Below are 27,346 nucleotides of genomic sequence, written 5' to 3'. Positions count from 1 at the left end.
GTGCAATTGGGAACAGGTGATCAACTGCTTTGCTTCCACTGCTCAGCCTTATAGAACATGAATTCTACTTGGCAAGTTTAACTGTTCCCACAGTACAAAATCAACTCTTATTCCACAAGATTATTTCATCCTGCTTCCTCATTTGTTTTTTACAATAGAGTAGAGTAGAGTAGAGTAGAGTAGAGTAGAGTAGAGTAGAGTAGAGTAGAGTAGAGTAGAGTAGAATATTGGAGAATAGAATAGAATTAGAATAGAATAGAATAGAATAGAATAGAATAGAATAGAATAGAATAGAATAGAATTCTTTATTGGTCAGGTGTGATTGGACATACAAGGAATTTGTCTTTGTATATGCTCTCAGTGTACATAAGGAGAATAACATATATTCATCAAGAATAAAAAGATACAACACTTAGTGATAGTCAAGGTTACTAATAAGCTATCAAATTGTACTAGGAAAAAAATAAAAACAATATACCGTATATACTCGAATATAAGCCGATCCGAGTATAAGCCGAGGTCCCCAATTTTACCCCAAAAACTGGGGTAAACTGGGGACTCGAGTATAAGCCGAGGGTGGGAAATGAGGCACCTACCGGTTGGGGAAACCCTCCCTCCCTCAGCTGAGAAGGCTGGCGGCTTCCCCGCCCCGCCCTCTCACTGCACCGGCAGGGCTTCAGTCCGGTAAAATGTGAAAAAAAGAAAAAAAAAAAACCTCGAGTATAAGCCGTATATACTCGAGTATAAGCCGAGGGGCTTAAAAAAAAAAACTCGAGTATAAGCCGTATAGACCCGAGTATAAGCCGAGGGGACGTTTTTCAGCACAAAAAATGTGCTGAAAAACTCGGCTTATACTCGAGTATATACGGTAATTGAAAAATACAAGCACATAGTTATAGTAATAAGTGGGAAGAGATAGATACTAGTAATAATCTTAGTAAATCATTTGACAGTATTGTGGGAATAAGTTGTTAAGCAGAGTGGTGGCATTTGGCTAAAACTGTCCTTGTGTCTAGTTGTTTTGGTGTGTAGTGCCTTATAGTGCCTTTTGAGGATAGACGTTGAAACAATTTATGTCCAGGATGTGAGGGGTCTGTAGCTATTTTCACAGCTCTCTTTTTGACTCATGCAGTATACAGGTCCTCAATGGAAAGCAGGTTGGTAGCAATTGTTTTTTTCTGCAGTTTTAATTATCCATTGAAGTCTGTGTTTGTCTTGTTTAGTTGCAGAGCCAAACCAGACAGTTATGGAGGTGCAGATGACAGACTCAGTAATTCCTCTGTAGAATTGAATCAACAGCTCCTTGGGCAGTTTGAACTTTCTGAGTTTGCGCAGAAAGAACATTCTTTGTTGAGCTATTTTGATGATATTTTTGATGTTAGGTGTCCATTTTAAGTATTTTTTTTATTTTTCTTCTCCAGCTGGAGTTAATGTTCTCTGGGAATATACATATGTAATCCTTAGGTTGTTTCTTTCATTTGCTTGCTTCCATAGGTGAATATTTATTAGGTTTTTTTTTAAAAAAAACTATATTTTTTCAAATCTTTTGTTACCACCCTCTTTTTCTCTCACTGGTAGATGTTGACTATTGCAGTTTGCTACTGAGACTCAGCAAAAAGAAATGCATAGACAAAATGACTTTTGGTTACTATTGAATATTGTGTTCTCCTGAAAAGCAAAGGAGCTTTTCAGATTTTTGACATATATCAAAATAAAATATTGTAAACTTTGCTCAAAAGTTGAGCACAAAGGATTCAGGATCACCTTGTGGATCATTTTTGCCCTTTTCTCAACTAGGAGGTTGTTCAGAGGACCATTCAGACCTTGATCCTCTCACAAATGAACTATTGCGAAGTAGTCTACATAGGGTTGCCCTTGAATGCCATCTGGAAACTACAGCTGGTTCAAAATGTAGCAGTATAGGCAGCAATTGGCATCTCTCACTACACCCATATGTCATCATTGCTTTGTGACCTACGTTGGTTACCAGTTGGCTTTCAGCTACAATTCAAGTTACGGGTCATAATCTATGAGTTTCTTTGAGGGTTGGGTTATTTCAAGGAGTGCACCTCTCTTGTGATACCTGACCCACGTGGTACAATTAGGCAAACTAATTGTACCAGGTAGCCATCTTGTGGGATCAAGGAAGAGTACCTTCTCTGTCACAGCACCTATTCCCTGGAACAGCCTCCTGCATTTAAAATATCCCTTAAATCTTTGAAGATCTACTGCACTCAGACCTGAGATTAGGGTACACGTGGAGCTCCTTGGTGATTTTGGTATTGTATGAGTTTTGTCTTCATGTTACTTTTTTTGGGGTCTTTGTATACATAATACATTTTTTATGGTTATAAGTGAACCAGAGTCTTTTTTTGAAATTAAGCTACCTCAAAATTTAATAATAATATTAATAAAAAGGAAAGTTGTGGCCAAAAAGCACTGGGTTAAGTCCAGAAATCAGAATAATCTTGCCTATCAAATAGTGTCTCTCAATTGCTGACATTTAAAAATATCTAACTCCTGAATGAAATTTTCATTGGGCCTGCTGAAGATGTTCTTTTCAGGGCCTTATAGTTCAACTTCTGTGTATGTCACAATAATAGGAAAATCATATTCTTTATTTGCTGTAGACATTAAGTGGTACAAATAGATTTTCATGTGTAAGAGAGTAGTTAAAGGAATATTTGAAAAGATGATTTATATTACCGTGTTTCCCCAAAAATAAGACCCTGTCTTATATTTTTTTGAACTCTAAAATAAGCGCTTGGCCTTATTGCCATGCACTCAAAAGCCCAATTGGGCTTATTATCAGGGGATGTCTTATTTGGGGAAAACAGAGTAAGTAAGTGCATATTTGGTTTTCTAAATGTTATTGCTACTGGAACTATTTCTAAAACTACTATCACACCTTGCCAGATATCTTTTAAATAGTCTACATTTATACATTTTATTTCCTTCTTATTAATTGTTAATCTGTAATATTTTTAATCTAAAGTCCAACAGAGTAATAAAGCATGAAAATCTAGGTAATTACTTCTTAAAAATTAAGTCAATTTTGTTAGAAATTAGCTGGCTTAAATTGATCCTGCAAAACTTAAAAAAATATTTAGAATGTTATTGAAAGAAGCAGCTGAAATTTCTGCAAATGTTAACACTAGTAAAAGTTTTTAAAAATCAGCTTTTAAACAGTTTTTATCCTAAGAGCATTTTAACAAAATTCTATTTCACTAAGGAAAACAAATTTTCTAATTAGTTTTTTTTAAAAAGTTATCATTAGTTTATTTCTGTAGTCACTTGGCTATTAGAGAAAGAATAATTCAAGATAAGAGACTTATAGAGTACATCTGGAGATAAAGATCTTGTCAAGGAAAATTAGTAGAGTCAAAGTAAAAGAACTTAGTTATAAGCCTTTTAAGTGACAGTATGAAGTAGCGTTTTGTGAGAGACCTAATCCCTTCAGCCTATATCAGGGGTGTCAAACTCAATTTCATCGAGGGCCACATTAGGATTGTGTTTGACCTGGGGGGGGCGGATGGGGGAGCATGGCCAGGGGGTATGTGGCCAGCTTGACATCACTTGAGTCAGGGCGCCTGTGGTGGCCCAAGCGCTCTGCCAGTGAAAACAGAGCTCAGGATGGCCGCACACGACCCCTCTGAGCTCTGTTTTCGCTAGCAGAGACAACGCGGGCTGGTCTTTCACTGTTTCCAGGTGAAAAGCTGGCTGAGGAACTCTGAGAGTTGAAATCCACAAGTCTTAAAGTTGCCAAGGTTGGAGACCCCTGGACTAGATGACCTTCAAGGTCCCTTATATTACATATCAGTCTCCTTTCTTTCTTTCTTTTTAGAAATCTTTTTGTTTTTTTAACACACACACACCAACATACATTTTTTCTGAACAGAGTATTGGCCAGGTTTCATATTTATACAACTTTTTAGTTCTCTTCCAACACATTTTTGTATGCTTACTTTAATATATTTTGCCTTTTCTCTCTCATTTTTATTTTCCTTCTTTTATTTATGTTGTATATCTAATCTTACCCTTTGCCCTGAATTCTAATCATGTATCAAATTCCCTCTTTTTTGAATGGCATGTGCAATGCATCTGACGTGATGTAAATGCACGATGTGTGTCTATTGGCGTCCTTCAGTCTCAAAAGACTATGGTATCGTGCTCTGGAAACAGCATCTAGTGTGGCTAAAAAGGCCAATTCGAGAGTGGCAATCCCTTCCACACTGAGGGCAGATACGTTCTGTCCCCTGCCCAGCCCCCAGATTTCGCTGGTTCCAGGACTGCCTCTTTGCCTCAGCCTGCCAAATGAATGTCTCTTCGAATTGGAGAAGGCCATGCTGCGTCTTTAGCCTCCAAGCTGAACGATCAGAGGTCAAGGTTTCCCAGTCGTTAATGTCCATTCCCAGGGCCTCCAGGTCCCTCTTGCAGATATCCTTATATCGCAGCTGTGGTCTCCCTCTGAGGCGTTTTCCCTGCACTAATTCTCCATATAGGAGATCTTTCGGAATCTGACTTCAAATATTTGCTGGCTGGTAATGATCTAAAAGTTGACCACAGTCTGTCAAGGACCTAAGAGTATTCATTTCTAAAGATCTAAGTCCCAGAGCTCACTGTAACATCATTGCAAAAAAGGCTTTAAGAGTTGTAAATCTTACTTTACAAAGTTTTTTCTCTGGTAACGCTATACTCCAAACTAGGGCAAATAAAACCTTTGCCAGATCTATACTTGATTACTGCTCACCTGCCTGGAACCCTCACTGTATTTCAGACATCAATACATTAGAGAGGGTTCAGAGATATTTTACTAGAAGAGTACTCAAATCTTCTGCTCGAAATAAAGTTCTCTATACCACCAGGCTTGAAATTTTAGGTCTAGATAGCCTCAAACTATGTTGTCTATGTTTCAACCTATGCTTAGTTCACAAGATTATTTACCAAAACGTTCTGCCTGTAAATGTGTACTTTAATTTCAACCGTAATAACACAAGGGTCATCAATAGATTTAAACTCAATGTAATTCGCTTTAATCTTAATTGTAGGAAATATGACTTTTACAATAGAGTAGTAAATGTCTGGAACACTCTACCTGATCCTGTTAGTCTCTCTAATCCCCATACCTTTCGCCGTAAACTGTCTGCCATGGACATTTCATGTTTCTTAAGAGGTGCCTAAGGGGGCGTGCATAAGCGCACCAGCATGCCTACCGTCCCTGTCCTACTGTTCCCAATTATATGTAATTATATTCACAGTTAAGACTGTTCGATTTGGATTTCTTTACAGACCTCTTTTGTGATAAAACAATAAATTTCTAAAATCTTAAGTCTCCTCTCCATACTTCTAAGCATTTTTTTGGGGAAAACTGATGTATTTCATGCAACAGTTGTCAGAGGTATAGAAGAAATTATTTGATTTTAAATGTGGATATACAGTATTCTTTAGTATTCAGTAGATATGGTTTTTCCATTATCAGTTAGGTTTGTAATCTATAAAGTTCATTATCTTTCCATTCCTGGAACCGATCATAATTATCCATGTATTTAAGAGGTCCAGGTTCCACTTAAATGCTCCAACTTTCCATACCTTAATCAATATTGAGACTCCAGCAGTCTCAAACTCAGCCTTTATCCACTGAATATTTTGAGATGAATTGTTTTATTTGAAAAGTACCAAAGTAACAATTAGATGCCACACACCTATGTTTTCTTCATACTTGTGTTCATATTGTTTCTTCGCTCTTCAAAAAAATTTAAAAAACAAAGGAAAAAATTTCCATATACAGGTCAAGGTCATATCACTGGAATTGTTTGAAACAAACTAAAACTTTAAATAGAATTGTCATTTTTAAAAAAAATGTCATTTTTTTTTTTTGCTAACAAACAATACATGACAGGTCCCAATGATAGTAATTTTTGTTTTTCTGTTTTCACAAGACAAAGATCATAATTATATTTCTTTAATTCTGGGCCTTTGTGATAATTGTTGCTAAAGATTAAATCTGGTGGGGCTTACTTAAAGTCCAGTAGATTCATTTTTACACTTTTGATCATACTATGGCAATCATTGATGTTATTTTTTTAAAAAGTAAAAAATGGGTAACTCCTAAGGAAAGAGGTTACTTAGTCTTGTACTTTTGGTTGTTTTTAGAACACACCCGTGGGAACTCCGATTTTCATTGTGAATGCCACGGATCCAGACCAAGGAGCAGGAGGGAGCGTGCTTTATTCTTTTCAGCCACCATCCAACTTCTTTACCATTGACAGTGGCCGTGGCATTGTATCAGTTATTCGTCCACTGAATTACGAAGTCACGCAGGCTTATCAGCTGCAAGTGAATGCTACAGTGAGTATGGGTCACCCCCCCCCCTTTCCTTGTCTCTTGAACAATTGAAGGGGCTGCCGATGAATATATTTCATTCATGCATTTTAGATGAATATTATACAGGTAGTCCTCGACTTATAATGGCTGTTCAGCCTGGAATTGCAGTCATAAGATATGCTCGTTGTTAAGGGGGTCCATGCCCAATTTTACAATCTTTTTTTGCATCAGACCAGAAGGGGGACACCGCAGACGTTAAATGAACCAGCAATTGGACAACATATTGTACCCACTGCACATTTTTTGCCAAAAAACTGAACGTAAATACCAGTTTCTAGCAAAAGATGTTATAAATTGTGGTCACATGATTGCAGAATACTGCAAATGGTTGTAAATGTGGGCAGTTGTCAACTGCACAAAATGCGACCCACAAGGTGTGGACAGCCATCAGAATGTTGAAACCGGGTCTTAGTTCTGGAGAGATCTGTCATAACTTTGAACATTCCTTAAGGAATCATTCATAACTTAAGGATGACCCGTAAATAGTATTCTTTAATTTAGCATTTTTTTAAGGGATACAGTGGCTCAGTGGCTAAGACGCTGAGCTTGTTGATCGAAAGGTCGGCAGTTCAGCGGTTTGAATCCCTAGTGCTGCATAATGGGGTGAGCTCCCGTTACTTGTCTCAGCTTCTGCCAACCTAGCAGTTCGAAAGCACGTAAAAAATGGAAGTAGAAAAATAGGGACCACCTTTGGTGGGAAGGTAATAGCATTCCGTGTGCCTTTGGCATTTTGCCATGCCAGCCACATGACCACAGAGACGTCCTCGGACAGCACTGGCTTTTTGGCTTAGAAACGGAGAGAAGCACCGCCCCCTAGAGTTGGGAACGACTTGCACATATGTGTGAGGGGAACCTTTTCCTTAGAATTTACTGATTCCCCAGCAGGGGAATTCTGGGAATTGGTCCATATATCTTAAACTTGCCAAGATTGAGACATGCTGATCTAAGCATTTTTTTAAAAAAAAATAGGGCTTTAACTGAGTTAAAACCTTGAAGATTATTTAAAGTTTAGGGACAACCTTGGACCACGTAAAACTCTTAGGAACATGGGCACCCCACATTTTTGTTCATTTTTGTAATTAAATAATCACACTCCACCCACCTATATCTCAAGAGGAAATTTAAAATCAGATTATATGGCCGCCAGCCAGTTTCATTTACATTAAGGTTTTCTGTAATCTGCATTCATGATATAAAATATTACAAGTAGTTTATTTAATGAATTTAATTTAATTCGGTACTGAAACACTGAATACTTCAAAAATACATTAGGTTCCATAGCACTTCTACTAAAGCAAGGAGGACTTTCTAGATCTCTTAGAACGTATCATTCAATTAGCAGAATAAATAAATTTCTCTTCATGTGGCTTATAATTAGGGAGAAAAGCATTCTCATCCTGTTCTTGATAGCATTTGACAGATTTTGAAAATGGTGTGCTATAATTCTAAAAGAAATAAAAATAATGCAGTTATGTTAGTGTTGAAGGCTGCTAGGATAGCTGACTGTTGTTTGCAGTTGTTAAGCATGTCCAATTATTATTGAGATCCAAACCTTGATAATAGCAATAACTGAAAACAGTTTCTGTCTGAAATTTGGCAGAGCTTTTGTGGGTGAAAGAAAACCAACCAACTCTCCTCAGTAAAATATAGTTTCTTATGTTCAATTTTAGAACATTGTGGCAATAATAGAACGGTTGACTCTGTCAACCAAGAGTGAACAACTCTTGGTTGACAAGCATTTATCAGTCCTGGTGTTCTAGAACGGCTGGGTTTTGCATCATCTTTTTGAGAGGAGTTTGACAGGGTTCTCTATATTGCAAACACAGTACTCCAGAAGGTTAATGTCATTGCCCAGAGGATCATTGGTTGCCCTCTCCCCTCTTTGGAAGAGCTTTATAGTTCCCACTGCCCTAAGATAGTTCAAAACATTCTTAAAGATCCATCTCATCCTGGGCACCCTTTTTTTGAACTATTACCATCTGGCAGACGGTACAGGATAATAAAAACAAGGACAAATAGGCTGAAAAACAGCTTCTATCCCAGGGCAGTAACTATACTGAATTCTACTGTATAGTGCAATATTAAGGCAATATCAGGTTTTCAGTTCAATTGTATAGAATGTGAAGGATGTGTGTTTGTGTTTTATTTTTAGAGCTATACTGTACACTGAGGATGGCATTTAATTTCGTTGTACGAGGTGCAATGACAATAAAGTAAACTGAACTATGCATTTTTGGTTTTACACTACAGTTTCCACCTTTTTCCAGTGTAAAATAGAGGAGAAATGTGCTATCAGTTTTTAACATTCAATGTCAAAACATAATTCTAAAAAAGGAAGTTTTGGATCACTGAATACCTACCTGATCTATAGATGTAATTACCTTTTAATTGTCTATTGAATTTTACTTAACATTTATGTCAATATTTTCTCTTTATTCATTTTTAAGGATCAGGATAAAACCAAGCCCCTCTCTGCTCTGGCCAATCTTGCAATCACCATTACAGATGTACAAGATATGGATCCAATTTTTATCAATCTCCCCTACAGTACGAACATCTATGAGAACTCGCCTCCGGTAAGAGCGCTGATAAAAGTATTGATACTATTGGAAACCTCTGTCACATAATCTCTTTTGAAACAGGTTGTGCTATATTAAGAAGAGTATTATGGGTACTGATGAGCTTCATCCCAATTCACTCATCACCTGTAGGAAGTCCAGAAAAAGTTATGAGTAAAAAAGTCAATGGATATAAAATCTTTCCATTCAGTTTGATGAGTCAGTTTCAGAATGGTAAAGGTATTTTTCAGAAGGATATGTATGTAACTACACCTAAACCCCCTCCCCTCTTTTTTTCATTTGAACAATCATGAATTACTTTTCTTTCTGGTGGTCGGTCTCCCTATATCTATTGTTGTTGTTGTTAGTTGCGAAGTTGTATCCAACCCATTGCGACCCCATGGACAACGTTCATCCAGGCTTTCCTGTCCTCTACCATCCCCCAGGGACCAGGAGTGAAATCCAGCAGGTTCTGACAGGTTCTGGAGAACCGGTAGTGGAAATTTTGAGTAGTTCAGAGAACCAGTAGCGGAAATTTTGAGTAGTTCGGAGAACCAGTAGTGGTAATTTTGAGTAGTTTGGAGAACCAGTAGCGGAAATTTTGAGTAGTTCGAAGAACCAGTAGTAGAAATTTTGAGTAGTTCAGAGAACCAGCAAATACCACATCTGGCTGGTTTCAGAGTGGGTGGGAATAGAGATTTTGCAGTATCCTTCCCCTGCCACACCCACAAAGCCACACCAAGCCCACCAAGACATGCCCACAGAACCGATAGTAAAAAAAATTGAATTTCACCACTGCCGGAGACCATTTAAGCTCAAGCCAACTGCTTCAGTGACTCCATCCAGACACCTCATTCTCTGCCGTCCCCTTCTTCTTTTGCCCTCAATCGTTCCCAGATTAGGCTGTTTTCCAGGGAGTCCTTCCTTCTCATTAGTGGCCAAAGTATTTGAGTTTCATCTTCAGGATCTGGCCTTCTAAAGAGCAGTCAGGGTTGATCTCCTCTAGCATTGACCGGTTTGATCGCCTTGCAGTCCAAGGGACTCGCAGGAGTGTTCTCCAGCATCATAGTTCAAAGGCCTCAATTCTTTGGTGCCGCTCATCCTTCTTTATGGTCCAACTTCCACAGCCATACATTGCAACTGGGAAAACCATAGCCTTGACTATACGCACTTTTGTTGGCAGGGTGATGTCTCTGCTTTTTAGTATGCTGTCTACTGGTATACAATAGCAAAAATACAATATTGGGGTTAAAAATTGAACTTGACAGTTTTGGCATCCCTACATAAAGATACAATGGATTCATAATCAGTCTCATAGTTTATCAGGATAAGACCTGATTTCTCTGAATTGTTGCTTTTTTTCCATAGCTCTTGTCCCTCATGGTAGCAGGACCTACCTCCTCTTCCACTGTGCTCTTAGAGCAAAACTATGAATCTATAATGTGATTCATGTGACTCATTTTTATCAGATTTTAGCAATAATTTGTGTCTGTACTATGATATGGCCTAAGGGCTAATCAATAAAGTAAACTGAAAAACTATAATGTGATGTGACATTTTCCATCAACTGGTTTATCACAGAGCCCATTGCTGTTTAGGGTTGAGAGGGAATGACTGGACCAAGGTCACTCAACAAGCTTATGTAGTTAAGGAGGAGTAGAAACCTAGTTATCCCCGCTCCTGGTTCAGCATCTTAACTACAATACTATATTGGTTCTCAAGATTTCCCTGGATCTACCTGTTGCCCAAAGTGGCTTGAATTATGTTGCAGACAGTAAAAGATGGAGAGAAGAATGACTGAGTGGTTTCAGCTTTAGCCTTGATAATACTGTATTCATTTCTCAATAGTAAAAAAAAAAGTATGTTTTGTAAGCAGGTATCTGCCAATCACATGCAGAATGAATATGAATAAAATGCAAAATTGTTGATATTGTCCGTGAAAGAGCTTTAAGACTTCTCTAACAGAACGATTTTCCAACCAGCTTAATAAAAGATGCATTATCTACTAACCAATAACGCACTTGATAATGCAGCTTAAAAGGCTTATAAGTAATTGAAGGAGAAAGACATTGCTGCAGGAACCACAATGAATATCATTTCAGAGTCTATAAAGTGTTTTCTTCACGCAAGACAGTATAAGCAATGAAGAAGGGGAAAAACACAGTCTGATAATAGCAATGGGGAAAAAATGAAAAATTATTACAGAAATGGATGCACACATCCCCACATCATCTACAATTACAGACCGTACATACTTTTGTGGTCATTAAAGGGAATATCTTTCAAAATAAATATAGCAGTCTTTCTGAATTTCTATACATTTAAAAGTTAAAGAATAAAGTAAAGATAACGATTCCCCTGCACATACGTGCTAATCATTCCCGACTCTAGGGGGCGGTGCTCATCTCCGTTTCTAAGCCAAGAAGCCAGAGCTGTCCGAAGATATCTCCGTGGTCATGAGGCTGGCATGACAAAACGCCAAAGGCGCATGGAAAGCTGTTACCTTCCCACTAAAGGTGGTCCCTATTTTTCTACTTGCATTTTTTACATGTTTTCGAACTGCTAGGTTGGCAGAAGCTGAGACAAGTAATGGGAGCTCACTCCATTACGCGGCACTAGGGATTCAAACCACTGAACTGCCAACCTTCTGATTGACAAGCTCAGCATCTTAGCCACTGAGCCATTGTGTCCCTCCTGTTACAGAATACCCTGTTATTTCCTCCTTCCAACTTGAATTGATTAACTGTGATTGAACAGGTTAACATTATCTGTTTAACAAAAAAGGTTGTATATATTCAACAAAGCTGGCTTGTTCTGAGTCCACTCAATTAAATAGTGCCACTATTTGGGACCCAGGAACATACTTTCTCTGTCATACTGCCAGTCCTCTCGAATAAGATTCCCCCAAAAATCTGTGGGGTTCCTACCCTGATGATGTTCTGGAAGGCCTTAAAGACCAGACTGTTCTCCTACGTCTTGGGTTAGGTTGGATGAATCCCCTTGTGGAATGTGCTTTGTAAATGTTCGTCTATCCAGTGACCAGATTTTCAATTTATTTATTCATTTTGTATTGTATTAATTTTTCTTTCAATATGGTGAGCTACCTGGTTATCTGCAAGTTAGGTAGAACCTAGTCTGTCAGTCAGTCAGTCACTCACACAAACAAGAAACAAACAATGTGGCATGAGAATGAATAGTGGCATATATTTTCCTTTTAGGGAGTTATTTAAGAAATCAGCAGAGAACATGAAGGAATGAAAAATGCTTATCCAGTTAGAAATATTGATTCTTTTGCCTCCTGAATTATTATACTTACTAAGGTGATGTAGGAGGAGTGGCAGAACTTGGGGAGTGGAATTAAAAGAGGAATCAGCCTAAAATCCGTCAATAGCCACAAGCAGACATAAGCCCAATCCCTATGGATTTAAGAAAATTGCCTTCCAAAACTGACACGTTATTTATAGTAGTAGCCAAAATTGTGGAAACCTTTTGGGAAAAGTGTATTTTCTAAAACTAGCTTATAACACCTTTTTTTTTTTTTTTTGGAGTAGTACCATAAAATTATATATCAATGGAAAGATAATTTAATCAAGAATGTAATGCAATAACTTCTAGGAAGGATTTGCTATTTGAATAGCAGTTACAGTATAAAGAAGAAAAATGAAACACGTAGAAAAAACGAGATATACAAAAATTATCATCATAGAAAAAATGAGATATACAAAAAATATCACCCTGTCAGTTCATACTTAGTTGGGTAATGTTTAGCATGAATTATGGCCTTACAACATCTTCCCATGGAGTGAACCAAGTCTTTTAGTTCTGCATCTGTTATAGTATGAAACCAAGATTGAATGTTTGCTTCTATTAACTGGGTTTGATTGCTGGGTTGCTTCTGACTAACAAGTTTCTTTAGTCGGTTCCATAGATTTTCAATTGGGTTAAGGTTATTCCCAGGCCATTCTAGCAGTGAAATATGATTATCTTGAAACTCCCCCCCGCCAAAAAAAGTGGTTTTATTAGCCATCACACCTCAATAATACACTTTTCCCAAAAGGTTTCCACAGTTTTGGCCACTACTGTATCTCTAAGCAGGTGCTAGTCATTAATTGAGAAAATTCCTGTGCATATGTTGTTTGCCAATAAATCAGTTTAATTGGGCTTTCACATGTAAACCTGGTCTTTCACACCTGACAGTTATTTACCTGTCTTTCAGTACGTTGTGAGTGCTTTCATAATTTTCAGATGATTTGCTATCTAATTGACTCAATATTTCTAAGAATGAAGAAGCCCAGAAATATTCTAATGAATTATTTCCCTTAAATGATAAGCTGCAGTTGTTTTATTACATCTCAAATTGAACTAACCCTTTTCCTCATCCATCATGTTCAAAGTATCTATGAAATAATTATTTGGAAGTTTTTATCTTGCCTATTTTTCCATCTTATAGCATCCAATAACATGATTTGTCAATGAACATTTTAAGTTCACTTAAGAGGTCCCATATTGCAGTTCTGATTTTCTGTGTTTGCAGTAGATGAACTGTCTGTATTTATTTTTTTTAAAGGCAGAGCCGTAGATGAGACATTCTTACGACATGTTGGCATAAATGGGATACTGAAGTCTGGAGGATTGGGTACTATTTCTAATGTGATTATCTATCATTCTCATGTAAAATGCTGCTTCCCAGGTTGAGAAGGTTTTTAAATATTAAGAAAGGTGTCTGGAAATTCTGCTTGGCCAATTTACTTACATCTATTTCTCTGCTTATGTTTATCTCCATAGTATATCTGAGTTTTGCTACCTTTGTATTAAAGCAGGAGAAAATGAATATAAATCCATGTTCCTTATTTGCTTTATTATTGCATCAAATCTTAATTTCCCCCGCCAACTGCGTGACATCCAGCCCATCACTGATGAGTTGGCAGAAACGAACAAAATGGATAAACTGCAGAAAATTACTACAAAGAGATTCCTATCAGCCTTTTGACTGGAATTAAGGAGCGCAAAATAGGATTTCTTGCCTCTAATATCTATCAAAGCAGCTTTCCAAACCACCCGTCTATTCCCCTCCTCTCTGCTCTTCTCACTGGGATAATAGGCTGTAATTTCAAGTCCTTAACCAAAGGGAGGGAGAGAGGAAAAGGCAGATGGAAAATCCAGATATTGTACACAGTAGCGTATTTCACGTGTCCTAACAAATCAGAGGTGGGTTTCAGCAGGTTCTGACCAGTTCTGGAGAACCGGTAGTGGAAATTTCAAATAGTTCGGAGAACCGGTAATAAAAATTCCTACTGCTCCCCACCCCTCTATTCTCTGCCTCCCAATTCCCAGCTGGTTGGGAGGAAATGGGGATTTTGTAGTAAACTTCCCCTAGAGTAGGGAGGGAATAGAATTTGCAGTATCCTTCCCCTGCCATGCCCATCCAGCCACACCCATCAAGCTGTGCCACGCCCACCAAGCCACACCCACAGAACTGGTAGTAAAAAATTTTGAAACCCACCACTGTAACAAACCCTTATCTAATCTCAATTATTTTGGTTGCAAAGTTTCTGCAGGTAATACCCTAGACATTAAACCACTAGTTTAGCAACCGTTCAAACTTAGAAGAGCATTGAAACAAATTACTTGTGACCAGTCCTCGCACTTATGACCATCCCTGCAGTCAGGTAATCAGAATTTTGGCATACATTTACCCAGCAATCCCCAGGTCATGCACTAGTTATTTCACATACAATCGAGAGAGTCCAGAGATATTTCACAAGAAGAGTCCTCCACTCCTCTGCTCGCAATAAAATACCTTCTGCCACCAGACTCCAAATTTTGGGCTTAGACGACTTAAAACTACACAGACTTCAATCTGACCTAAGCATAGTACATAAAATTATCTGCCACATTGTCCTACCTGTCAATGAATACTTCAGCTTCAACCGTAACAATACACGAGCAAATAATAGATACAAACTCAAGGTAAATCATTCTAAACTCGATGGCAGAAAATACGACTTTAGTAACAGAGTGGTCAATGCCTGGAATGCACTACCTGACTCTGTAGTTTCTTCCCCAAACCTCCAAAACTTTAAGCTTAAACTGTCTACTGTTGACCTCACCCCATTCCTAAGAAGTCTGTAAGGGGCGTGCATAAGTGCACCTGCGTGCCTACCGTCCCTGTCCTAGTATTCCTTTTTTACTTACTCTTTTCATGTATCCAAATTATGTTTATACTTTTACCTGTTATCTTATATATGATTGACAAATAAAATAAATAAATAAAAATAAAATCTTCCCAGTCGGATTCTGACAAGCAAAGTCAAACAGGGGAAGTCAGGTTCACTAATGATTGTGTGAGTCACTTAACTAGCTGCTGTTCACAGTTCTCTACATCCGCTCCAGGAGTCACGACAGAAAGATTTGTTTGGAGCAAATGGTCTTCCGGAGTGACAAAACACTCGTCTGCTAATTAAGTACCCCCTACTTCAACTCCTCTTCCAATAAACATATCTGAACAGTTATTATCATGTTACCAGCGTGTATTATATGTACACTCCAGGCCCTAATTCTGGACTCCCAGAATACCCCAGCCAGCATGAGCTATAAATATGACCAAGTTGCTGGCTGGGTAATTCTGGGAACTGAAGTCCACCACTCTTAAAGGGACCAAGTTTAGACATCCCTGCCCTAAGTGTTTCAACACTTAGCTCTATTCCCCTTCATATGAAATACAAATCTTGGTTTGATACAGGTTGTTATGAAGCAAAAAATGTTCTCTTACTTCAATGTATACTTTTCGATCATTAGGTTCCTTTCAATCGCTCAGAGAGTATAAGAAATTTTATAAAGCACTTACAAAAGCTAAGAAATAGCAAATGCTGAGAGAGGATTGGGGGAGATTAATTACAGCAGGTAAGAACCTTACTCTCTTGTGGGTAGGGTCCAGTGGTGGAATTCAAATTTTTTACTGGTTCTGTGGGCGTGGCTTGGTGAGCGTGGCAGGGAAGGATATTGCAAAATCTCCATTCCCACCCTACTCCAGGGGGAAGGATAGTGCAAAATCTCCTTTCCCACCTCACTCTGGGGCCAGCCAAAGGTGGTATTTGCTGGTTCTCCGAACTGCTCAAAATTTCCACTATTGGTTCTCCAGAACCTGTCAAAACCTGCTGAATAGCACCCCGGTAGAGTCCCATCTACCAGTTACCTGCAGAACCACTGGTGGGTTCTCCATCCAATAGCGACTTCTTCCAAATGGCCTCCTCCACTATAACCAAGGTTCAACAGAAACAGCACTTAGACTTTCTAGCCTTCTCTAAGTGGTTTACAGAGTCAGCCTCTTGCCCCCAACAATCTGGGTCCACCTTTTATTGACCTCGGAAGGACAGAAGGCTGAGTCAGCCTTGAGCCTGGTGAGATTCGAACTGCCAAATTGCAGTCAGCCGGCAGTCAGCAGAAGTAGCCTGCAGTACTGCACTCTAACCACTGCGACACCACAGCTCTCGTGATACAACTGAAATCTGGCAAAACTCATGGAGGTGATTTCAAACTTACTAAATTTCAAACTTATTAAAAGAAAATACAGACTGGTGGGCCTACCGCATATTTTCCATTTGAGTGGTCGGAAGGCATAATTACTCCTCTCTCTAAGAATACAGGAAATAGACTTATCCCTGCCAACTTTAGACCAGTGAGCCTATTTAAAACAATAAGCAAATTCTATACAAAGTGTCGTTATCTAAACTGTTGGATTGGGTCCAAAGTGAAATATTTTTGTTGAGGAATAGGCAGGATTGTTCAGCCTAAAACATTGCCTGGTCTTGCAACATTTAGCTGAAAAATACACTTCACCACCCACAGGCACCATTTAGACAAACTTTATGGGTTTCAAATCTGTATTTGATTTGATTCCAAGGGAGAGTCTTGGCAAAAACTTCTAGATTCCTCAATGGATAAAAGATAGTTCCATATCTTTCCTAAACTCTTTATTCTAACGCTTCATTGAGAGTCAGATGTTCCCCTTGGGGCACCTTTCTGGAGCTGTTGCCACAAAAAAGATAAGAGAAATAAGGGGCATGCATAAGAGCACAAAAGTGCCTACCATTCCTGTCCTATTGTTTCTTTTCATTATATAAAATTAATATAGTTATTGCATACTTTTGCTCATAGAATAGAATAGAATAGAATAGAATTTTTTATTGGCCAAGTGTGATTGGACACACAAGGAATTTGTCTTGGTGCATATGCTCTCAGTGTACATAAAAGAAAAGATACGTTCGTCAAGGTACAACATTTACAACACAATTGATGGTCAATATATCAATATAAATCATAAGGATTGCCAGCAACAAAGTTACAGTCATACATATATATGCTTATATGGTGTGTAGTTATTTTATGTTGATGCTTGTGTATATTGTTGTGACAAAATAAAATAAAAAAATAAATTAAAAAAATGGTGTAAGGTGTGGTGTCTTGTAGCCCCCTTACTTTTTAAGTTATACATCAATTCAGTAATTCAGGCTCTGTCATCTAATCATTTTTCTGTATTTAACTGTATGACTATAACGTTGCTGGCAATCCTTATGATTTATATTGATATATTGATCATCAATTGTGTTGTGGATGTTGTACCTTGATGAACGTATCTTTTCTTTTATGTACACTGAGAGCATATGCACCAAGACAAATTCCTTGTGTGTCCAATCACACTTGGCCAATAAATTCTATTCTATTCCATTCTATTCTCCGGTGTTGGCAGATCATGCAATTCCAGCCTTGCTATATGCAGAATAACCATATAACAAAGTTGGAGTTCAAAGTTCTAGTCCAACCCTCTGATCAAGCTGGAAACCCTATACTATTTCAGACAAATGGCTGTCCAATCTCTCCTTAAAAACTCCAATGTTGAAGCACCCACAACTTCTGGAGGCAACTCGTCCCACTGATTAATTGTTCTAACTATCAAGATTTTTTTCCTTAATTCTAGGCTGATTTTCTCCTTGATTAATTTCCACCCATTGCTTCTTGTCCTGCCTTCAGGTGCTTTGGAGAATAGGTTGGCTCCTTCTCCTTTATGGCAGCCCCTCAAATATTGGAACACTGCTATCATGTCATCCCTAGTCCTTCTTTTCTTTCTCTTTTTAAAAATAATATTTATTAATTTCCCAAAAATTAAAATACACAATACAAAAAAAAACCACCACAAAACACAAAAGCAAAAAATATAAAACAAACAAAGACAAACACATTGAAATTACAATACTCATAACAGCTTTTTCTACCTCGGTACCTCTATCCTATTTAAACTCCATGTACAGATTCTACTTCTAAGTATCTCTATCTTAAACTTACATCCTTGTTTAAATTATCTTAACCTCTGTTCAGAATTCAATCTCATAGCAAAAATCTCCCTTAAGTTTTATGTTTACTCTCCAGCCAGGAATACTGTCTATTCCATATTCAATCGGTATCTTCCCTCTCCTTCATTTCCATAGATAATCTGTCCATTTCTGCACATTCATATATTTTTTTATTATAATTTGGTCCGGTGGGATATCTTGATGTTTCCAGTTTTGTGCTATCACAATTCTACTTGCTGTCAATATGTGTAATAGGATATATTGTATATTTTTTTCCATCTTCCCTTCCAGAATGCCCAATAGAAATAGTTCCGATTTTCTTTCTATCTTCTGTCGTGTTATTTCATCCAGCCATTTTTTTTATCTTCCCCCCAAATTTCTTAATCTTAGGGCAGATCCACCACATGTGGCAGAATGTCCCTTGTTTGTGACCACATCTCCCTCAATTCGGGTACCTATTCGAAAACATCCTGGCCAATCTTGCTGGTGGCAAATGCCATCTGTAAAACATTTTGTAAAGATTTTCTTTAGAAGCAGCTGACATCGTTAGCTTGTAGTTCCTAGTTTTTCTTTTCATTAAACTAGACATACCCAGTTCCTGCAACTGTTCTTCATATGTTTTAGTCTTCAGTCCCCTATTCATCTTAGTTGCTTTTCTCTGCACTCTCACTAGAGTCTCAATATATTTTCTATATTGTGGCAACCAAAACTGGATCCAATTTTCCAAGTGTGGTCTTACTAAGGCATTATAAAGTGGCACTAACATATCACGTGATCTTGATTCTGTCCCTCCATTAATGCAGCCTAAGACTGTGTTGACTTTTTTGGCAGCTGCAGCACATTACTGGCTCATATTTAAGCGATTGTTCACTAGGACTCCAAGTGGTTACACTATTGGGAAGGTACCACCTATACTAATGTAATAATGTGATTTAATGAAGATGATATAGAAATTAAATCTTTCTTCCAGTGCGGATGAGAGAGGTATTGAGGGCATTAGCTTCCTTTTGCGTAAAATAATAACTACTAGAAAACTAAAATATTAATGTTTGCATTATGCAATAGTAGGTTATATAAGTGGCAAATTAACGGGATCTCAATAGAGCAGGTATGTACTTATCCTTGGAGCCCATATTTCTCGTACTGAACATAGTTCCATAGCTGTCTTAAGATTCTTCTATTTGAGGGGGGCACATTTTATTACTGCAGCTTGAATAGTTTTTCTTACTTAGGTCATCTTTCACCTTCTTTTTTTTTAAAGTCTTTTTTTAAAATACAAATTAATTGGACACAATTGGTGCAAAATTGGAAACAGGAAAAGATACAACAGATGAAGAAGTGATAGGAAAAGTTTTAGAATGAGCCGAAATGGACAAGTTAACAAAAGAAATTAAAGAGAAAGAAGAGACAGATTGCTATATAATCTGGAACAAATGGTATGAATGGTTTGAGATTAGAAATAAAGGTAAAAAATAAAGGGGAGAAATTAGAAATGTACAGTATGTAAATAATAAATATATAAAAATCTAGAAAAGTAAAGCTATTAGTATTAGATAATTTAATGTAAATAAAGAAAATGGGATGAGAAAGAAAATAAAATAATAAATGAGATATGGGGAGAAAGGTATAAAAGCAAAAGAAGACCACTAAGAAATGTTGTTTAAAAATAGGATATATTTATATGTTGTGTGTTTGTCAGATTGTGTATCACAATAAAACAATAAAAAAGTTTTTTTTAAAAAAAGAAATCTAAATAAATAGCATCCAACAAATTCATGAATAAAAATAAATAAATAAAAATAATACAAATTAAAAACATTGGACATGGTGTGACGTCTCCAGTTCAAACATTTTTGTCAAGTTCTACCTTATAATTAATGCAATTCCTTATCTCTATACAAGTTTATACTATTTATCACATTTCAAACATATAGATTCTTACATCTGTGAGAGTTACGTCAGTAGCAAATTCGATCTTATCTAATACATAAAAATAGCGTAAACACTTCTAAACACTCTACTCATGGATAATCATTTATCCCAGCATTCTTCCTCCTGTCAAGCCAGTAATAAAATTTGTTCCAGATTTCATAGTACTCTGTTTCATTCTTATCTTTAAGTTACAGAGTCAGTCTGTCCATTTCCGCACAAATTAATATTTTAGCTAACACTTCTTCTCCTCTCAACTTCTTTATGGTGTGCCAGTCTGCATTTTTATGAAGTTGTAGTATCATGGAACCTGTCTACTACAAATTTGTAAGAGCAATACTTGTAGTTCCAAGATGCGTCCAAAATGCTGTTTTACAGTTAGAGGCGGGTTTGGCTTCTATGAGTGTCAGAGCTTGGTTTTATCTCCTTAAGTTCTGGTTGAAATTGAATTTTTCTCCTCTGGATCTGGCTCCACCGATTCTCGGAGGCAGTTTTAAATCAACCTGGCTAAAGAAAGCTAATGGCAAACTCCAGTCCTCTGAAAAGTCTCTGTTCATTAGGCCTTGAAAATGCCAGGTGGCAATGATGTCAATGTATAAGAAATTATGAGCTGGGATAGCCATAACAAGAAGTCAGCTAATGGGAACTCTTTGGTGATTGGGAGACAGCTTGGAGTCTGGGCGTGGCTTAGCTTCACTGGTATGTATGTATGTATGTATGTTTATATGTATATATGTGTGTGTATATATATATGTGTGTGTATGTGTATGTGTGTGTGTAGGTAGGTCTTGGCTTCTGTGATTATAGATTCTTTGCTTCTGAATTCTGTGTTCTGGGTCTGGCTTCTGCATGGGTATTGTATACATGCATTGTACTTTATATTATTGTATTTAAAGAAGTTTCTTCTATAAATTAATCCTGCTGAATTATTTACTTGTCTGCTGGTTGGATTCCTGCAAACTCTAACAAATGTATCTGGGATATTGATTTTCAAACCAGCTTAAGTCCCAGTATCCAACTCTACAGTTTATGGATTGTTTTCGGATGGACATGTGCCATCATTTTATGTAACTTCAAATTCTAATTGTAAAATTTTTTTTGGGGGGGGGTATTTATGTTGCTAGGTTGGATGTTCTACCTCTGCGTTTCTGTGAGGACAAAGTAACAGAATAACAGCATAGGAAGAGACCTTGGAGGTCTTATAGTCCAACCAGGAAACCCTATGCAATTTCAGATAAATGATTGTCATTTAAAACAATCCCTTTCAGCAGGACTCCTATCCAGGGGTGGGTTGCTGGGGATTCGCAGGGGTCCGTGAGAACCTCTAGCTAGGCCTACCGGAAGTTCAGGACAGCCCAAAACGGGCCTTTTTCCAGCCTCCCGAGGGCCTCTGGAGCAGGGGTGAAATCTAAAAAATTTCCCTACCAGTTCTGTGGGCGTGGCTTAATTGGTGGGCGTGGCTTGGTGGTCAGATGGCTTGGTCGGCGTGGCCAATAACAATAAATAATAAAAATAATAAATAAAGTATAAAAAAACAATAAGAGGTACCAAAAACCAACTTTCACACTTTACACACACACAACACAACACAACACAACTGACTCACACACAGTGTAAAAGCAGCTGCACTTTACACTTCACATAGCCACAAAAAGCTCAAAAACCAACTTTCACACTTTATACACATACAACACAACTGACTCACACACAATGTAAAAGCAGCTGCACTTCACACTTCACACAGCCACAAAAAGCTCAAAAACCAACTTTCACACTTTACACACACACAACTAATACACACACACACACACAACACACACACAATATGCCACATACAGCTTTCTGAGATTTTGTGTGTTTGTGTAGTTAGAGTGAAACACTACAGAAACACACCAAATCTCAGAAAGCTGCACAAATATTTTATTTTATTTTATTATTTTATTTTATTTTATTTTATTGTGGACTTCAAATCCCAGAGTTCCTTAGCCAGCAAAGCCGGCCAGTTGATCACCGAGGAAATAGATTAGCTAAGCAATTGATTCTGTCTGGCTGAAACGGAAACTGCTTTGGGGCTGAAAAGAGAGCCATGCGTTCATCAGTAATCAAGTAAGTGCCTTAGAATCTCTACTCTTACTTTTAGAAAACATGTTTTCTACAAGTAAGAGTGCAAGTAAGGTTCTGCTGATGAGGAACTCAGGTGAGATCGCCAGAAGAGACTTTAATTTTTTTTAAAGTTTAAAGTCTCTGCTGATCTCAGCTGAGGGGCGGGATCCTCAAAGGCTTTTTTTTTTACTTTTAAAGGCCTGTTTCGGCTGAAGCAAAACCGGCTTTTAAAAGTAAAAAAAAAAAAACCCTCTGCAGATGGTGGGGCTCAGCAGAGGCAGGGGGGCCGGGCCAGGATTTTTTGCTACCGGTCCTCCGAACCAGCAGCCGCCATCACTACCGGATCGCGCAATCCAGTCCGATCCGGAAGCATTTCACCCCTGCTCTGGAGCCTGGGGAGGCAACTTTCAGCCTCCTGGATGCTTGAGGAAAGCCTCCAAAAGCCGGGGGGCAAATCCCCCCCGCCTGCCATGATGCAGGAGGCCGACTAGGCCACGCCCACCGAGCAACTGGGCTCAGCTAAAAATTTTGAAGCCCACCGCTGCTCCTATCCATGTTGGGATAGCTGTGTGGAATCCCTAAGCCATATGTTCCTTAATTGCGCTCTCTGGAGGGAATGAAGAAAGATATATGCTGTATTTTATCCCATTTTAAAGAACTATTCTGATAAAGAGAACTGTCTATCTGTCACTGCTTCTATCTAATCAGGATCCTCACATATCTTTCCAGGTTGCCAGATTTACTGTAATACTATCATTTGTTGTGTGCATCCTACCCACCATTGAAATTTAGCACAACTTTGTCATTACTGCTGCTATTTCTACTACGGTTGGTATAGCAGTGTATTTTATGTACTTTTACTTCATTTTAAAGTTTTATTAATAATTACAGTTCTATGCATTTTTATTGTAGTGCTTTCTGGCCCTTAGGTCATGATAAAAGTTTGATTTTGAGTTACAAAGTGAGGGGATAAATGTCAAGGTATTTTCTTTTTTTAAAACACTGAATATATAATGTAAAGTCTATGCAGCTACTGTAATTGCAGAAAATAGTGCTCATGTATGACCATATAACTTCCATCCAATTTAGTGCTTACCCAAAAAAAATATATGAATGCATAGGGAGGCAAGCATTTTCAAGAAATTAATAAAAGAAAATATAATTGCCGGGGCTGGTGTATGCGGATTTTATTTTCTGCTATTCTGCTTCTTTCCTAAATCAGGTTTGAGCTTCCAGTTAAAAGCTCAAATTTACTTTGTTTACAAATTTCAGTAGGATAAAAAAAAAAGGAATAATGTCCATTGTGGGCAACAGAAATACTGTTTATACTAACTGTATATTCTACAAATAGCATTCTAGGGATGGGGGAGTTGTAGAGGATTAGAAATGTGATTTGTTCATATTGGAGTCTTAGCAGCTTTGTCTTTGAAACCACCCTTCAAATTCTTTTTAAAAATGCTCATTCCTGCATTATAAATGTATACATATTGCCTCATACTGTAACTCTAAGCCCATAGAGTTTGTCTTGCCTCTTTTTTTAACTGAAAGATACTTATTTAGTTTGTAACTTGTTAAAATGTTCCTAGGTGTTATTTTTTTTTAAATCCTGAGATTGCAACATTTTCTTACCTCCTGTTGGTTATAAGTAGATATGAATTCCTGGAGAACTTTGTGTCTAGACTGAATTTCACTGTGCTGAATTTCTTTCAGTCTATGATATTCTTTGGCAGAGGTTAGCTCTTTCTTCCAAGTCAGAATTCATAACCGGTCTCAACTGATTTATTATTATTTAATAAAATAGTTGCAAAATTGAATGACAAGTGTTGGAGTCTGCTTTGTATATGATCTCCTTGTGGGGTTGTGATTGAGGTAATTGAGGTGGATAAAGGATGTACTTTTATCCTGTCATAGCTGTTAGTATCATTACAAATAGTGCACTTGTGGATGTATACATACATATATACACATACACATGTGTACATGTGTGTGTACATTGTACGTGTATGTAAAGTGCATTTGTGTGTGTATGTATACATACACACAATCATACATATATACATACATACACGGTGAAAGAGAGACAGAGAGAGAGAGAGAGAGACAGACATATATACATATACGTTTGTGTGTGTGTACATTGTATGTGTATGTAAAGTGCACTTGTGGATGTATATATATATCCACAAGTGCACTAGGCACACATGTACAATGTATACACACATACACGCTCAGTCAAAAGAATTAGTTGACTTACGCTGTCCTTGCCCCAAAGGCTTACTATCTCTAAGTTAATTCCTCCTTATTTTATACTTCCTGCGACTGCTTTATTAGAAGCTCAAGACTTTATTAAAAAAGATCTTTGCACATCCCTTTTCCTTCTGTAAAAACATTGAAACAAATTTTCTTCTCCCTTTCACCCCCTCCTGCCTCTCAGCAGGAGTGTTATTGTAGTATAAGAGTTGGGCAGATTTTTTTTTTTTAATTTCCCCAACCCTGCTCTGTGAGGGAAGAATTCAGTATTCTTGTTTGAGTGACTGCATCTGCAACAGTGTGCAAACCGGTTACATTTGTGGTGCTTTGTTCCAGTCACTTCAGAAGTATTGTGAGCACAGGTTTTGTTGTGGTCCATCAGCAGCCTGCGGAGCTGGCAACGGAGTCAGACAGCGATGAGGCTGAGGCGAGGCCAGGGCCATCGGGAAGTGAGGTGGGGACTCCAGAACTTCCAGAGACTGATATTAGTGAGGCAGAGGAACAGGAGGAGCCTGTTCCTAATGCACACATGAGAAGAGCTGCCAGAAGGAAGAGCAGCTCAAACAGAGAGGACAACTCAGGAGTAGGACCAAGAGATGATTGACCCCTCCCATAAGGCTTAAAACGGACCCGACCAGTAATGGCGTTTGGGCTTTGCCGGAAAACAACATTGGTAGCTTCGTCTTCTGCTTCGTCTACGTCTTGCATTTATTTTTGTGACTTGTGACTTTTGTGAATGTTTCCCAAGAAAGGCCTTTGGCAGTTTGCCTAATTGGACCAAGGTTTGCGATAGGACTGAGGAATTTGTGTTGGGAGGAATTTGTTTTAATTTGAGTTGAACGACGCTGGGATTGAAGTAATTCTCAGCTGTTCGAATAAAGTTTGTTTTTTCACGGACTGAGTTTCCTACTACCTATTTGGGCCTGGGTCACAACAGGTTTTGAGGACCGGTAGTCCTTGACGTATGACCATAATTGAGCCATCAATGTCAGTTGTAAGTTGTGATGGTCATAAAGCAGATCACTTTGTGATTGTGCCTGATTTTGTGACCCTTTTTGGAATGGGGGTGTCATTAAGTGAACATGGTGGCCATTAAGTAAACAGAGATTGAATTTAATCTTTAGGGAATGTTATATGATAAATAGAAAATATTGCATTTGGATTCAGATGATCATTCAAAGTAAAACATCCTTTTCTTTCTTACTTTTATATTCATTCAAAGATTGTACCACTTGTACCGACAATATTAAATTGTTTTCTACGGAACAAGAAGCTCACAAAAAGTCTTGTTAGGACGAAAGTGTCCCTTAAAAATTTATTACTTCCAATTCAAAATTTATCCCATCAGCTTTTTTCAATATGTTTGTGAGCAGTTCCTTTGGCAAATGTCAAGCCATGTTGGTTTTTAATGTCTTAAAATTCTACCAGAATATTAATTTAGAAATGCGATGCCAGATCTCCTGTCAGGCGCAAAAGATGAGGTCTGCATGTCAAGGTCCAAACTTGCTAAAGCAGCTTATGCACAACTAATAATAATCATCTGCTTGGAATTAGATAAGGATCAACAGAATTCAAGGGTTGGATTTAATCCACTTGTGGTCACGTAGGGGTTGTTTTTCTTTGAAGGTGTTTCATAGTCCTTTCAGCAGTTCCAAGAAGACTACACACCCATTTGCACTACTCAGGTGACCCTGAGAACACAGACAAACCTCCAAGTGGCCTCAATGACTCTCTAAAAGAATGCAAATGACCAGCTGTCTACAGGGAATATAAATCCTTCCACTCTCCACCATCCAAGCCAGAGCTGAAGAAGCTTCTTGGATGAGAAGCGAAACATCTTCAAAGAAAAACAAGAAACAAGAAAAACCTCTTGAAAAAGCATCTTTGGGACAAACATGACCTGAAAATCTCTTTAGACATTCATCACTGGAGGTTTTTAAGAAGAGACTGGACAGCCACCTATCTGAAATGATATGCGGTCTCCTGCTTGAGCAGGGGGTTGGACTAGAAGACCTCCAAAGTCCTTCCAGCTCTATTCTGACTAATTGATTGAAATAGCCTCCAGACATCAAGTCCAGTAGCTTAACATCTTCACTTATTCAACACTTTGGCTGATACTAAAATCTTTGATGATCCCAAACCTCAAACTGATAGATAATGTCGCCCAGTTGTTTCATGTAGATGTTAAACAAGAATACTTGTTCTATACTAAAGGTAAAAATTATCTCAGACTAAGATCAACCTCTGCTGACTATACGGGCACATCCATTTTAATTTCTCAGCAGCAGTGTAGAAGGTGTGATTTTTGTCATCTTCTGGGATGTTTTAGGCCTGAAATTTCCTGACTTCTGTTCAACTACACTACAGGGATTACTGCATGCCTGGAAAGGGGGGTAAAAAATTGTAAAAAAGATTTTAAAATGTCATGAATTGGGCCTGGAAACCAATTTATCAACCAATGCAGTGACTAGTGTTATGTTCCTAAATCTACTCCTCCATATTAATATTGTATAATGAGCTGCTATATTTAGAATATTTGCTGAAATGTTTTCAAGATGAGAGAACCAAGTGAAACACATTGGAATAGACTAATGAAGCAATAGCTTATCTTATAATGTTTTCTCCTCTCTCTAGTTGCCAACTTCCACCCACCCTCAACTTCCACTAACTTCCTCCTTCTCCCATTGACATGGATAGTTATATGAGGTTACTAAATAACTGAATAAAACGTTTTGTATTAGGCTTAAAAAATAAATAAAGACTAAAAGTTAT

The 27,346-nt window shown here is 37.9% G+C and overlaps 1 protein-coding gene across 1 annotated transcript in view; it reads left to right on the top strand.

Moving 5' to 3' along the window:
• CDH23 (cadherin related 23) overlaps positions 1-27,346 on the top strand; it is a 719,962-nt gene that overhangs the window by 272,387 nt on the left and 420,229 nt on the right. Inside the window, exons 7-8 of the mRNA XM_058188066.1 lie at positions 6,154-6,348; positions 8,832-8,960. Of these exons, the coding sequence (XP_058044049.1) occupies positions 6,154-6,348; positions 8,832-8,960 (324 nt within the window). The remainder of the gene's footprint in view (positions 1-6,153; positions 6,349-8,831; positions 8,961-27,346) is intronic.

The sequence above is a fragment of the Ahaetulla prasina genome, chromosome 6 (assembly GCF_028640845.1).
Source record: "Ahaetulla prasina isolate Xishuangbanna chromosome 6, ASM2864084v1, whole genome shotgun sequence".
Classification (NCBI taxonomy): Eukaryota; Metazoa; Chordata; class Lepidosauria; order Squamata; family Colubridae; genus Ahaetulla; species Ahaetulla prasina.
The sequence above is the reverse complement of the archived record's forward strand: the minus strand, read 5'-3'. Positions and strand labels throughout refer to the sequence as shown.